The 14,575-nt window shown below is 41.7% G+C and overlaps 1 protein-coding gene across 1 annotated transcript; it reads right to left on the minus strand.

Moving 5' to 3' along the window:
- Positions 1–66: 66 nt before the first annotated feature.
- disp2 (dispatched RND transporter family member 2) lies at positions 67–13,743 on the minus strand. Its single transcript, XM_005723946.2, has 10 exons — positions 13,495–13,743; positions 9,829–9,967; positions 9,478–9,731; positions 8,658–8,687; positions 8,407–8,530; positions 7,436–7,551; positions 6,721–6,836; positions 5,870–5,967; positions 5,481–5,639; positions 67–4,849 (listed from the first exon to the last, which is right to left on the minus strand). The coding sequence occupies exons 1-10, from the start codon at positions 13,587–13,589 to the stop codon at positions 1,517–1,519; spliced, it is 4,464 nt and encodes a 1,487-aa protein (XP_005724003.1). The 5' UTR covers positions 13,590–13,743; the 3' UTR covers positions 67–1,516.
- Positions 13,744–14,575: the final 832 nt, after the last annotated feature.

The following is a 14,575-nucleotide window of genomic DNA, read 5'->3' on the forward strand; positions in this document are numbered from 1 at the left end:
TTTATTTCATTTTTGTGAAAAACCAACATTGACAGCTATAAATAAGAGTGGTGGTGACCTTTATCTTTTTGTTTATAGAAAGCCTGTGATTGATTACCTTTGTCTATAAGGCAAGGTTATTCTGCTGAGTGACCCAAAGTGAAGGCTGGTTAAAGATGTTTGATTATACAGTCAAGATATCAAGTGACAAAAACACCTCTGCAATGAAAAGTCTTGAAAATAACCTCGCTCATAGGCACATTTTATGGCAAATCTTTCTTCTTAAGGTCCTCGCTGAATCACAGCCACTGCACCTTCAATACTTCTTTGTTTTATACATATAAAGGACCATAAACATATCAAATTTTACTCTTAGGACACTTTTTTTTTTTTTTTTGCACATCACAAAATTTCAGCTGCTTTGAAACAACCGTTTGAAAGACATTTGACACATGCTGTTCATGTCATAAATACTGTTAAATGCTTTGCAGTGTGGATAAAGGTCGCCTGTCAGGAGTTTCTCTTAACACTGCAGCCAGATCTGTATGGGAAATTGACTGTTGATGCAGCTGCTTGTGATGGTACAATTACTGCATTTAAAACAGAAATTCAAGCTCCTCCTAATTCTGCTAAGGCTTACTGACATCTGTGGATCCTGAATAGTATGCACCTTAAGTGTATAAACCTTAGTGTTAAGTCTGTTAGACACCACTTTGCCCCTTGGAAATCAGCACGAGTGAACATTACATTGTTTTGGCACTGACACTAGAATAAACAGCATGACCGTTAATTTGAAAGTGAAACATTAAAAGCAAGCCAAGACACCACACATGATACACACTGCGAACTGTAGGTTAGTGATTCTCTACATTATCATCACAAAAGACATACTGTACATGTTATCCCCACAGAGTGCAGAACCCACTGACAGTTGTCTGCTTCTCTAAACGTGATAATGATTGAGTCATGCTCATAAACTGTTTGCGGCTTTGCGCGCAGGCACACCCCACGCAGCTCTGTCTCTTTATATCTCACATTTAAATCTATGAGTGCATATGGCTCATAGGGGTCAATCCCAGCTTGGAGAAACCCAGTCTGTGCAGAGCGTCCAGGTTCAGAAGTTAAAAAGTTCCAGGCACAAAGTAAGTTCTGCAGGCAGCAGGTGCAGCACTCGGATAGTTTCTGTGTCGATGACGAGCTGCAGTTAATATTCAAATGTGGCATTTGTTTAAAACTGTGGCTGGATAGAAAGCTTCATCTTTTGCTGTCATGCTTTCAGTTTTAACCTTTAGCTGAAGACACGCTCATGCTCTGACCTCATTTGTAACAAACGATGAAACAAGACTGGACAAACATGCTGTCGTGTTACATTTGCAGTTGGCTTGTATTTCCTTTGTGTAATATACAAATGTAACAATGTATGCTCCTTTTTCATCAACTGTGATTGTATAAGTTCAGTTGTTTTGGTTTAAATTTTTTTATATGTATAAATTAAGAGTCAGATCCACAGTGTTTTCAAGATTTTCTCCAGCTTTCTTTAACAAGTATCTTCCCGCTGTCCGTCTCTCTTTATCCAAACATCTGGTAAGTCTGGCTTACTGTTGGGTAAAATCACCACTTCCTCGCTGTGGCTGGTGCGACGCTTGCCACAAGTCTCATAAACGATTTCTTTCAGTGAGAGACGAAGTGCATCTCTCCTCCCATTAAGGTGTCCTGGCTGTAAGTGGACCTCCGCCTCTCCTTCTTGCTGCTGTGTGTTCGAAGATCCTGGTTCGATGTCACTGAGGCACGTTTCGCAGGACTCCTCCAGACCCTCACAGGAGCTCTGAGACAGGGAGAGGTGACGTCCTTTATGTGAGCCATGAGGGTGACAGCACCTCTCCCCTAAGGTATTTTCATCCTTGCAGAGTGATGACTGGTCAGTAGTCTCCAGTGTATGGCTGATGATGGTCTCCTCCATGCTTGACGATGAGGATGATGTATTGCTCCAGTGTTTCACCCTGACAGACTGACTCCTGCAGGTTTTACACAGCAACTTGTCCTTAGCTACATCTTCTTCAGCCAGGCCTGGTGGGCATAGAGTGTTTTCTTTGTAAGGAGATGAGGTCTGGACGGCTGGTGGTGGTTGGCAGATTTTCTGTTGATGGCTACATGTCTCCTCACTCTCCCCATCCATGGTATTCCTTGCCACATCTCCCTCACAGTACTCAATCTCATCAGAAAGCACAGAGGGCCGGTTTGACAGTTTACTGGTGCAGGTGCTGTTCTCAAAGCTGTCACTCAGGCGATAGGCCAATGGCTGCAGCTCGTACTGCTCGGGCCCTCGATTCCCGCAGCCACTTCCTGCAGTCTGTTTCTGCCTGTGCTGACGATGGTTGGGATAGAGATAACCGCCTGCTTCTTTGTCATAACTCCTCCTCACTCTAGATTTACCAAATGCCCCGTTAGCCGCAGAAGTCGACAAAGAGCCAGGCTCAGAACAAGAAGAAAGCATACCGTCCGTTTGGTCGGAAAAACACGGCAGCGTGATCATTCCACAGTTTTTCTGGGGTCCACAAAAACAGCACAGGGACTGGAAAAAGAAGGTTGCAAATCCACACGCTACACATTTGACCAAAAACAGAAAAATCCCAAGCTTTCTGAAGAACAAGGCCGTGGCAGGTAACATGATGATCCCTATGAAGAAAAAAGCACCAGAAACTATTGCTACAGGACATCCCATCCTTTTAGTGGCATGTGCTACTTTCCCAATTTTATCTGAATGTGGAGCTAAGCTGTAGGATATGCAATAGTTGGCAATAAAATCGACTGACAGCCCTGCGGCAGATGATATAAACAGAGCCTCTGTGCCACACAGCTGCCATTCAAGAAGAACAAGGAGGCCGACAGTGACAAACACACTGCCTCCTACGGCTATTGTTCCATATATGCTCAGTGGAATATTCCATGTGGTTAAAAGAAGCAAAGCACATGTGAGTGCTACTGAAAAGCCAGCTACTACTAGAGTCTCTGAGCTTAAAGACTGCTGCAGGTCAAAAAGAGACAGCTGACTGATGAACCAGCCGTTCTCCAGCCCTTGTGGTGCTCCTGATATCTCTCTGTTAAACCATGTCAGGATTTCTCTGTAAAAAACACTGGTTCTGCTAAAGTTGAAGCTGTAGAAGTATGTAGTTTTGAATGCCAGCACGAGGGCAGCAACCCTGCCATCTGGCTGGAAGTACACCCCTCCGCTGTGTGCCAGATGGCCCTCGGCATACCTCTCTGCCAGCATCATGCTTAGGCAGTTCTCAAAAACGCTGGGAGGGTAGGGGAATGGGATGTCATTACAGCAGAAATGAAGGGCGTCATCGCTCTCTGAGCACCTCCTGACAGATATCCAGTGTATTAGCTGCTCTACGAGGCAGATATTATCTGTCATTGCATCTTTATCTTCAGGTGATGAAGGACAGTGAAAGCTTTGGTTCTGAACCCGTCCACACAGCTCCCGCAACCAAACCTGAGCATCAGGTCGGCTCATGTTAAAGTCAGGGTCAAGAACTAAAGAGCCATTGCTTCTTGGGTTAAAGTGGTCTCCGTTGTCAGTCGGTTTGATGCCCCAAACAAGCATCAACGTAACAGGCTTATCCTCTCCATTTCTTTGCCTCTCAAACATGAACATGTGATGGTACTCTGCGTCATATCGCTCAAATGGGTGACTGGAGCGGAACAGTTGGGTGACCCTGCTCTCAAGAGCTGGCAGCTTCATGCCCGGGTCTATGCATGACATGTACATGCCTCCAGCAGCGAGCACTGCAAACCAGCAAACCCAAATGTATCTAAACTTCACAACTCCACAGGGCAGGATTTTCAGAAATAATAAATTGGAGGTGTCAGTGAGACCACGATTTAATTCTCTCAGCTTCTGCCCAAGGCTGAAGAGGCATCTCTTGCGTGAACTCGTGTCCCAAAAGCCACCAGTGCTTTTGGAGCAGCAGGGGTTCCATCCTTGCACTGCCGCAGATGCAGAAGACATTTTTGTGTAGCGCTCACGCAGAATGAACGAACACGGCAGCCACACCAATGCCAAGAGGGAGCTGATTACAGAGGCAGTTCCGAGATAAATGGAGAAGCATCTGATTGCTGTGATGCTGCTGAGATAACCAGAGAAAAAAGCTGCACTGGAGGTCAGCCCTGATGCTAAAATCAAATAGCCTACTTCCTGCAAAGCTCTGTTTACTCTCTTTTCCAGGGAAGCTGAAGGATTTTGGGATAGCTGCAGATTCCAAAAGTCAGTAAAGATGAAAACCTGATTGGAGCAGCTTCCCAAGAGAATAAGAGCTGCTGACAGGTTGACCAGAGGAAAGAAAGTCAGACGAAATGCTACTTTGTAGAAAAAATAGGATGTTAGAAGGGAGCCGGTGATTGCTATTACAGATAGCGCTACTATGAAGAGCGAGTGGAGGTATAGAGCCATAGTGAACAGAAGTGATACAACAGCTAGGACAGGGTAAACTGAATCTCTTGTCAGGTAATACTCAAACAGAGCCTGCTTAATGCCAAAGTCTATGCCAGTAATAGTCGTATTATTGTAGGTTAGATCCCTGCCTTCAAGGCTATTCATGTATATCTCCATCATATGTTCTCCTTTGTCTACAGGTAGGAAAAGAAGACTGTACTTCAGTGTGGGAATTTGGTATTCAACAGTCTGCGGTCCAAGAAAGTCTTTGTCAACCAGAAAGTGCAGGATTTGGAACACCACGCGGGATTGTTTGCAGCGGGAGGGAACCGAGGAACAGCTGCCATGTTTGGGTCTCTGGGCACAGGCTTCAACTAGATGTCCTTCATGATAGTATGGCGCACATTTCCGCAGAAGGTTCAGAGACTCAGAAACCTGGTATGAGAGAAAGACAATGGAAAATAAAACCACAAGATAACACAACAGAACTGAGGTATAATTAAGTGCTTACTGAGTTTGCATTGCTCACACATATCCATGCTCCTTTAACCTTTTGTAAAATAAGCACATTTTATTTCTGAAAGAAAATTAAATGCCACGTCACAGGGATATCTGCATAATAATGCTTTACCAGCTGATGTCCTCAGTTGGACAACAGTCGACTGACCAACTACACTCACTACAGACGAACAGCAGCCAGAGTTGTTTGCCCTGCAGTGGCCTCCGTAGCTACGATTATACACTTGATTGCAATCTACTGACATCTAAAGGTGAGATTTCACACACAGTATATTTAAACTGAACATGGTTTAATTTGATTTTTGCTCATTATGACTGGAGGTGCAGTTAAAAGCTTGTAATGGTCAACTTTCTGCTTGGGTTACTTTACCAAACAACTCTGAGGACAAGATCAGGTTTTCAAATGTCTTCTTGAACGTGACAAGACATCCACCTACAAAGTACAATTTACAAAATAAAAAGGACTGGTCTGATGAGCTGATATCCCTTTGCCTGTTTTATTTTGTTTTGTTTTATAATTTTGAAAATGAGAAGAAAGCTTCAGTACTTGCTGTGAGGTGAGGCTGAGGCAGCGGGAGGCATTAGTAAGGACTGCCAAGTAATTCCCCAGAGACCAGCTTGGACAACAGCCGCTCTTGGACATTCCCTCAGCCTTCACCCTCACATGCTGCTGGCACAGGTCCTGGAATTGGGCCTGGGAGCGAATCTGTTTCAAAGGAGGCAAAGGTTTTTTTGAATGCATGCCCAGATTTAAAGCTATTTCATAAAAAAAAGAACTAATTTCACACAAGATGATGTAGAGTGGTTTTTATTGGAGGAGATGGATTAAAATGTGGAACACAGCCACTGTATTAAACTGAAAAAGTGAGAGAGAGGAGACGATGACTAAATGTTTCAGCAAAGTTGACAGAGAGGAGTGAGTAGAACATGACGAACCCTGGATTGTTCCATCTCACACATGGCGTGGATCGCCTTCAGACTCCAGAGACTGGCTGAGTTTTCTGATCGAAACACCAGCTGGGCAAAACGCTCGCCTGTGTGGAGAGAGACAGATGGAGTCACCATACAGGAACAAGATGACCAGCCGTGATTCCTCAGTTCACAGGGGTGGTCAGAAATGCTCAGAATGTTTGCAGACCCTTGTCAAGGGCTCTGAGGTATGAATCCTTAGGGATGAAAGCAAGCAAACTACATATTCTGTGTGTTTTATCCTGGCGTCAGTGTTGGATGTGAATAGAAATTAGCCAACTTCAATAAAATGCAAACCTAGGGCTTGGGATTGCTAATAAATCTATTTAGGGAGCTTTCCGTATTTTAAAAAGAAGTCTTTGATCTAACAGAAAACTATATCAAAGCAGAGCTTAAAGAAGAAAATCAGGAATACCATTCCCAAAGAATAGCTCTCAAAAAACTTCTTTGATCTGCAACTTTTCTTTGTGAACTTGTATTTAAGTGGTCACTTTTATGTTGTTTATGTCTTTCATTCTAAGTTTGCAGAGACCACTAATGACTCTTTACTAAGCTCCAGTGTTTTTCCCAACATTCACAGTTTTTAAATACAGTTTATAGAGGTGGATTAAATTGAAATGAATCGGCTGCATTCACATATGCATAGTTATCTCCTTTAAATTTTCTAATGTTTAGTTTGTCATGGCCAGCAGAGATACATATTACTCTTAACCCTTGTAGATCTACAGTGTGAAAACAACGAGATTTCATTTGTTTAAGTTTTAAAAACACAAAAGTTTATTTTACTGAAAAGCTTAAACTGATCAGGGTTTTCTCACCTGGAGAATCGCAGAGGAAGGTGTCTAGAGTGGAGTCCCTGGCCAGCATCCTTTTCATTCGAGCTTTGGAAGTGTCGTGGCCACTGCTACTTTCTCTGCTGATAGTTCCTCCAAATCTAACACATATAAAACCAGACAGATGCCCTTTTTAGCATTTTGATTTTAACATGTTTTTAATTTGCAATATTTTTTTTAGCACTTGGGATAAGCACAATAGACACTAGCTGTTTGTTTTTCCATTATTATTCATGCTGCTTATTTATACATTCAGTGGGAATACTGCAAAGTTAGGATTCAGTTAAAGTCCAACATTCAGTCTTCCTCTGTCTTGGATTTCTCTTCCATAAACTTCCATAAGAGGTAGATGTGAGAGTGTGAATGGTTGTCTACCACTCTGTGTTAGCCCTGTGTTACACACTGTTCAGGTTGTGCTCTGCCTTAAGGATCCAACACAACTTAGTAAGGCCCAAATTAATTATTGTTTTAATATTTCCCAATACAGAAACCAGAACTTGAAAGAGGGTGTGCATTCTTTTTGTAATGACTGTGTGTAGTGTGTCTGCATACAGTCACTATTGCCAAAGCTTTTACTGCAAGTAATTATAATAATATGTTATCAGTCTTCAGGTTGCTCAAATCCATTTCTACAGCAGCACATCTGTGCGTCTGTCAGTGGTGCAGTCTGTGCTTCACTCCGCGAAAACCTTCTGCTGACCTTTTACTGAGCTGCTGTGGTAAAAGAGACAGTTTTTTCCCAGGGCCAGTGTTCTCCTGCAGCTTGGACAAGCTCGACATGCGAACTCCGATGTATGTTCCTCGTGGCTGAAAGCCCTGTAGAAAGAGAGCACTTTCAAACACAAGCAGACATCACAGTGAAAGGCAGTACAGATGCTGTTACCATTTAACACAATGCATCCACTGATATAATCAGCATCAAGCAAATTAAATGCTGTCTAATAAACATGTATATACGCAGCCTGTATTTGCTTATATTTTTACTGAGTGGTGTTTATAAAAAGAAAGCAGCACTCTTATCATTGGCATAATCGTACTTCTTTTCTTATGTAAATCATTTTTAGCTTTGCCGTTCATGATTCATTGTTGTGAGTCGCTTGTTGAGACTTGAGAATGATTTCTTAATCAGTGTTTATCCTGTAAACATGCATCTCAAAGGTGAGAGGGTGTATTTAATTAAGATGACAGCAAGTGTGATCTAATTCAGAGCGGCTCATTGAATCTGAGATTAGACTGAACTAAAAGGATATGGCTGAAATCATGAGTCATTAGCAGAACAGTAATTAACCACACTCAGCCTAAGGTGGTGAAGGATGTTTGTGTTGTTGATTTAACAGAACCTGACAGTAGAGATACATGTGCTGCAGCAAGAAAATTAGGATTAAAATTTGAAGATTGCTTGTGTGTACAGGCTTGAGTGTTCTTGTTTTCATGGCCCAGTGGGGACTTTAAACCAATTGTAAAGCAAACCATGGGGGCCTTCTCTGAACATAAGGACCAAACTGCTTTTTGAAGATTGGAATTAGACTAAATTTTGACATAAAGGATGTACACTCTGGAAGAGACTACTAGCAATGGGGAAGGCATAGATCATGAAGTCACAGTTGGAGCTAGGGAATGCATTTAATGAATGTTAAAATTTGTGAGTGTGCACATGTATTTGAGACTAACCAGTAATGGGTCAGAGAAGTCTGGCAGTGGGCCAATCAAGAATGCAGCCAGTGAGCATCCCAGCAACAGCACAGCACAACCAATCAGAACCGCCAACGGGTAGTCCACTATCACCTGGGAATAACTGTTAAATAAAATACCGCAAAAGAATCAGGCTGTGTCGCTGAAGAAAAGAGAATCATCATGATGAAATTAAGAGAGACCTGCAGTACTTTGGGGCTTTTAAGATAAAAAAGGGTTTTCACACTTACTTTCTAAGGATACAGTACAGTCCCCCATCCCTGTTCACAAAAGAAAACTGTTATCAGTAACAAAAAAAATAATTATTATCATTATAATGACTCTGTGCACATGTGGGAAAAAACAAGCAAATTTGTTGATTCATTTTCTTCTATAAGAGCTCTGACCTCATCTAACCAGCAGCTCTTACACAAGCCTAAAACCAGATTAAAACAGAGAGGTGATCGAGCTTTTGCAGAATCAGCAACACATCTATGGGATAATCTACCTATCTTCATATCCACACAGCTCCGGCGGTACACATTTAAATCTTTATTATAAACACATTTATTCTCCTTGGCAGTGTGACATCCACTTAAAGGATTGCATTTTATGGTCTGTTTTTATTTTGATTTCATTTTATTGTTATCTTATTTTATTTATTGTCCTTTAATGTTATGGATCGCTTTCAATTTTTTCTGGATTTCAGTGTAGTTTTCTTGGGGCAATATGCTTTTAATGTACAGTGCTTTGGTCAACTCTATTGTTTTAAATGTGTCATATAAATAAATGTGACTTTTGACCTCTTCCCACAAGGTAGTTGAGACATGTATTAAGTATGAAGCTATGGCCAAGCACAAGTAAGCCGAAAAGGAACGAAACAGCAGATTTGTCTCTCTTTTTTTTTCTTTAATGTAATCAAATCCGACTGTCGGCACCACTGAAGCTCTTTAATTCTCCAGTTTGTTGAATACACACACAAAAAATTGAAATGCAGACAATGACTTTTGAACTATCTACTTTCAGGTAAAACAGCCAAAAAAAAGCCAAAGTATATTTTCCAAAACACACCTTACTGTCACCACATGTTGCTGCTTTGGTTTCTGTGTCCCGCCTTCATTTGACCCGTGCAGCCAGTGACATCTCACCGGTCCATGGCAGGATGACTGATGGGCAGTACCACAGCTGTGTCCCACTTTTACAACAATTCCTCCTTCATCATTAGGAACGCTGGTGTTTGAATGACAGCTGTGGCAGGCGTTTGATTTGATTGGCCCACAGTGACTGCAGTGTGGACATTTTAGAAGCTGGGGACTCTGGGGAACCTAAAGGAGGAAGGAAGATAACAATATATCTGTTGATGTCACTGCCTCCCAAATCCACCACCTTATTTAATGCATCCCTATATATGCTAAGGTATACTTGGTGATAGAGCTGAAAGGAAGAAGAGGGTCTGCCAAGGCTGCTGCAGCTGTCACATAGCTCCCCTTCAGGCTGGATGACAGTCAACTGGGCCTCAGCAGAGCTGTCAGGGGGGCACAGAGAAACCGTCGGGATCTCACTAAGGAGAGACGTCGGATGGGGAGAAAAGGAAGACAATGAAAATATAAAAATATGGAAATATATTAACAGGAGAGAGGATATGATTGACAGTGGTAGCAGTGAAAGAAGCAGCAGCTCTTTTCAAATGAAGGTGCAAAAGTTCAGCTTGTAAACAGTGACTGACAACTCAGTTTCTTGAATGCACTTCTTGCCTTACTTCATCTGATTTTCAACGGCGAATTGAGCAGCCCAGCTGAGCTAATGAGGTAAGGAATGGATTTCTGGATAACATGCTGTAGCCACTGGAAGGAAGAAGGGCCAATTAAAACAGAAGGTAGGAGGAAGGAGAAGGAATCGAGAATGAGCGAGAGAGTGAGACTTTTTTCACTTCATGTCACCATCATTGGGGTAGGTGGTTATTTAGGATGGCACACAAGACAAGACTGAGGGATGGTTCGTGGCTAACGGCAGCATTCAGTAGTTGTTTTTATATTTTTCTGATTTTGCAGCGCTTGTGAAAACTGTCTGTCTTTGGTCATGTTAAAAGCATTCTTCTGTGGATAGCTGTGTCGGTTTATTGCATTCACCACTTTAGCCCACACAGTTATGGAAAGGCTCACATGTCCGCTTGTTTAGTTCCCTGAAGATGAGTCCTACTGACTTCCGTGATCCTTTGAGTTTTTTTCAATGACATTCACTTAAGCCACTTTTTTTTCTTTTTTTTCCCATTTCTATTTTTATTGGGCATCATGGTTCTAATCTGGGACCTCCCCAGCAGCAAGGCCTGACTACAAAGCAAAGCAGAACAGAGCAAGCTGTAATGACAATGGACAATGACAGAGATGATAGGGATTAACTTAGACTCATGAAAAAAAAAGGAGTAGCTAGGAAAAAAGTGGGTTGCAAAGCGTCTTGTAATGGGATTCTTGGCTGTGCTTGACCTTATAGCCTGCCTGCACTAAGGCTCTGTGTTATTCTATGGATTGTCATGAAATATAAAGACAGTGTTCACAAAAAACAACAACTAAACTAATTACACAGTGTGGCTGTAGACTCTTGTTTTATATTCCATTCCTCCTCTATCACATGTCCTTAAAATCATTCATTCATTTAGTTTTATTTCACTTTCTACCCCCAAAATTACATAACATAAAAACAACAGAAAACAAAGAGACCTAACAGGATAGCTGCGTATTCCTTTGGCTGTAGCTCAGGAAAGGGGGCATGAGCTCCTTAAAGTCAACCACATGCTTGTTTTTCCACGCAAGACTGGATGCAACCGCACTTCCTGCCTAGTCACCATGGCGACAGAGTAAGTCAACAGAGCTTAATTGACCTCACAAGGTTTTATTTGCATCTCATAATAAGGAGAACAAATGATGATGAGCAGTCTGCTGAATTGGTAAACATAAGCAGAGGGATTATGGAGTTTATTAGTGGAGCCAAGTGAAGAAGAAAACCTCAGAGTTTTGTCTTCATGTTACAATAAAATTGTGTTATGACCTAAATAATAAATACCCCGCAAAGTCCTCAGAAGCTCTTAATCGCAAAGCATTTGTTCATCTACTAGTTTGACCTATTTAGACGCTGACGTGAGTGAATAAACAAACAAAATGAAGCTACTTCAGAGTGTAAATACTTTATTTTCACTGTAATCACAAGAAACTCAGTCCATCCAGTGTTTCACTACAGCTTAGAATTGATGCAGGAATATAATTAAAGATACTAGGAGACACTGCCTGGCTGCCTCTTGACCACAGGGTGTGGGATATCAGTGTTTGACCCTGAGTTTTCATCTTAATGGTTTCCACAGAGCCGGCCAACCCAGGCAAACACACTAACAAAGGAACTCAATTCTGGAGCTTATCAATAATTCAGCGGACGAATACAAAAATACATCCAAAAAGGTGTCACCAAGCTACTCCCGACACCTAGGACAAAAATAGGAAACTGGCAGCGTGCCCTGAAATCAAAATGACCTCATAAATCAGAGTTTACATCAGAACAGCAGAGTGCACAGCTGAAACAAAAGCTGCTCGTTTTTCACCGTGCACACACTCTGTTGCCAGATTATTAGTCCTCTTAAAATAATGAAGTCTCATATAACAACTATAAATAATCAGTGATGCTAGACCATGTCATTAATTATTAGAAACCCCTCTTATTATTACATCTCAGACTCATCGGAAAATACAGCCAGCACCAAGCAGTTTCAGCAAAAACTGATAACTGTGACTTGAGGAAGGTGCTGGGTATTTCTGGGCTGTTATTAGACTTCCATTACAATGACATACGAATGAATAGTTTAAATTAGAGTTTATTAATTTTTCAAGCTTCAAATTTATCATGTTAATTTTTTTTAAAAACGTAGAGTTGAAATTGTAATGTTTCGCCCTCTGAATGAAGTGGAAAAGAAGCACAAATCAGGTTTGCGCTTCTGTATAGTCCTTCATACGACTGCTGAGTGTGTGATATTGAGTTGGAAACTGAGTGTATAAAATCACCTTAAAGTTGTTCAAAGGTGGCCCCGGGAGGAACCAGAATATCTCTAAGGCTTAAAGGCTGTCAGCTGTACTTTCTGTCTCTCTCTCCAAACATTTCCCTTTAGATCTTTGTCTGTTTTCTTGTCTACAGCACGCTTCGTGCATCAACTGTCTGGATGTCAGTCAATGTCATGTCTCTCAAAATTTCCTAACCTGACAATCACGCATATAGACACGCTGAAGAACTGCGCAAAAGCACACTCTGTATGCAGAGTGCTGACTGTTAACCTTTAAAAGCCTGAGGTGTCATTAGAGTAAAAATGTGATGCTCTGTCTCTGCATATAGGTGACAAAGCCAAGTGAGGAGTGTTCATGGAGAGAGAAATAATAATAATACTAATAATGTGGCCTGTTGCTGAGCTGAAGGGTGACAGGTCTCAGCTGTTTCCAGCCCTGCTTTCATGTTTGAAGCCTCTTATCCATTAGATTTTTTTACAAGCTGAGAACAAAGTGAGTGACAGGGTGACATCAGTGACCCAAAGAACCAGTTTGACTAAAGCAGCAGGATGACACTGAACAGATCGCAAAGAGCTCCAGCCAACTATTTACGAGCTGCTCACTGAATCCTGCAAATCTGTCAGAAGCAGAAAGGGAACGGTCTTTTGTATGGTGGTAAATTAAAGTAGGCACTCAGGGTACTAGCTCTGAGTATCATAAAGCACTTATATAGAGTGTGCTATCACTGAAAACGCAGTGATTCAATATAAATTCTTAAAACTAAGACTGCAGCATATATGTTGTTGCAGTAATGTTGAAACACAAGAACAACAACAACAGCAGCAGCAGGAATCCTGTCGTGTACTGTTCCCACTGTCTACAGCAGAAACAGCTGGGTTCAGTAACCCACCATTCAGCGAAACTAGCAGCAGCCAGGGGGGTAAAAAACACACACACACACACCTTCATGTCTGCTTTTAACATCCATTCATTTTCGCTACTGATCAAGTTACACAGTAAGCTTTTGGACGTTTCCACAAACAAGAAAGAAAAAACAACAACCCACCTTTTACAAGCCTCCCGAATTTCCTTTTCATCTACAGGAGAATCAACCATTACTATCGCGTCCGTGCTTTCTCCTATTATTGAGCAAGCATCCATCCTCCTCCCGATCCGCCTTTTTCTTTCTGATTATTTAAAAAAAAATTATAAATCCCTTCTAATATCAGATCGGGTTAACTAAACAGTTAATTTTCTATCTGCCAGGACTGAGTCCACGAGGATCAAATGCTTGTTTCTGGGGCTTCTACTACAGAGCAGCACTAGGGCTGTTTGGGTTAATCTGCCCCGAGCTGCGCTCTGATTGGCGGAGCCCCGGTGATGCTGAGGAGGCTGTATGGTCGCTGTCCAACTGGCCGCGGTGCTGGAGCACCGACCGAGTGAAGGGTGGTGAGCCTCGGTGGCTGATTAAGCGGCTCAGACAGGAGCTACAGCTGCTCATTATGAAGGTGCACAGGCAGAGATGCTGCACTCAATTAAAACAATAGCTAACTGCTGCTGATCACAGCAAAGCTGAGCATAAATCACCGCCGGGTGAAATACTCTCCTCCTTAACGATTTAAAAGGAAGGGACTAAGACAATCAGTACATTATTCATTAATTTTAAATAATGACGTGCTTTAGTTAGAAGAAAACACTTAAATGCATGTTTTTACTAGAAATGTAAGTGGAAATTGCACCAGTCAGTTAGAATGTATAAAAAAGATTTAAGCCCTGTCCCTTCATTGTCTTTGCTGCATTACAGTAATCAAGGATGCTTTCATAAATTATGTATGAAGAGGTTTGCAACCAGCGGTTACATTAATACCATTTGGGAGAGTGATGATTCATAGATCAGTAATTAGCCGTTAATAACAGCACCTTTCATTCTTGCCAGATTTTGCGAAATCTCTTTTAGTGGTTTGATACCAATGATAACTTGATGTATCAAATTGCTCCAAATAATGAATTATTAAAACATCCAGATGTTTATGCCTCATCGGAATGAAAGAAAAGCGTTGTGGCATAACGTATGCAATCATTATCACTGAAATTAAAAATAAATAAATACATGTGAATAATATTCCTAAAGATTAGGCTTAGCTCCT

This window comes from Pundamilia nyererei, unplaced genomic scaffold (genome assembly GCF_000239375.1).
Source record: "Pundamilia nyererei isolate P.nyererei 1_Seehausen unplaced genomic scaffold, PunNye1.0 scaffold00010, whole genome shotgun sequence".
Taxonomy (NCBI): Eukaryota; Metazoa; Chordata; class Actinopteri; order Cichliformes; family Cichlidae; genus Pundamilia; species Pundamilia nyererei.

What these genes read in the sequence shown, in the direction of transcription:
- disp2 (XM_005723946.2), bottom strand. Translation starts at nt 13,589, where the DNA reads ATGGATGCTTGCTCAATAATAGGAGAAAGCACGGACGCGATAGTAATG. An exon ending in CCTTTCAGCTCTATCACCAA is followed by an intron (nt 9,732 to 9,828) that starts GTATACCTTAGC and finishes TTCCTCCTTTAG; the next exon opens with GTTCCCCAGAGTCCCCAGCT. An exon ending in ACTTCTCTGACCCATTACTG is followed by an intron (nt 7,552 to 8,406) that starts GTTAGTCTCAAA and finishes CTCTTTCTACAG; the next exon opens with GGCTTTCAGCCACGAGGAAC.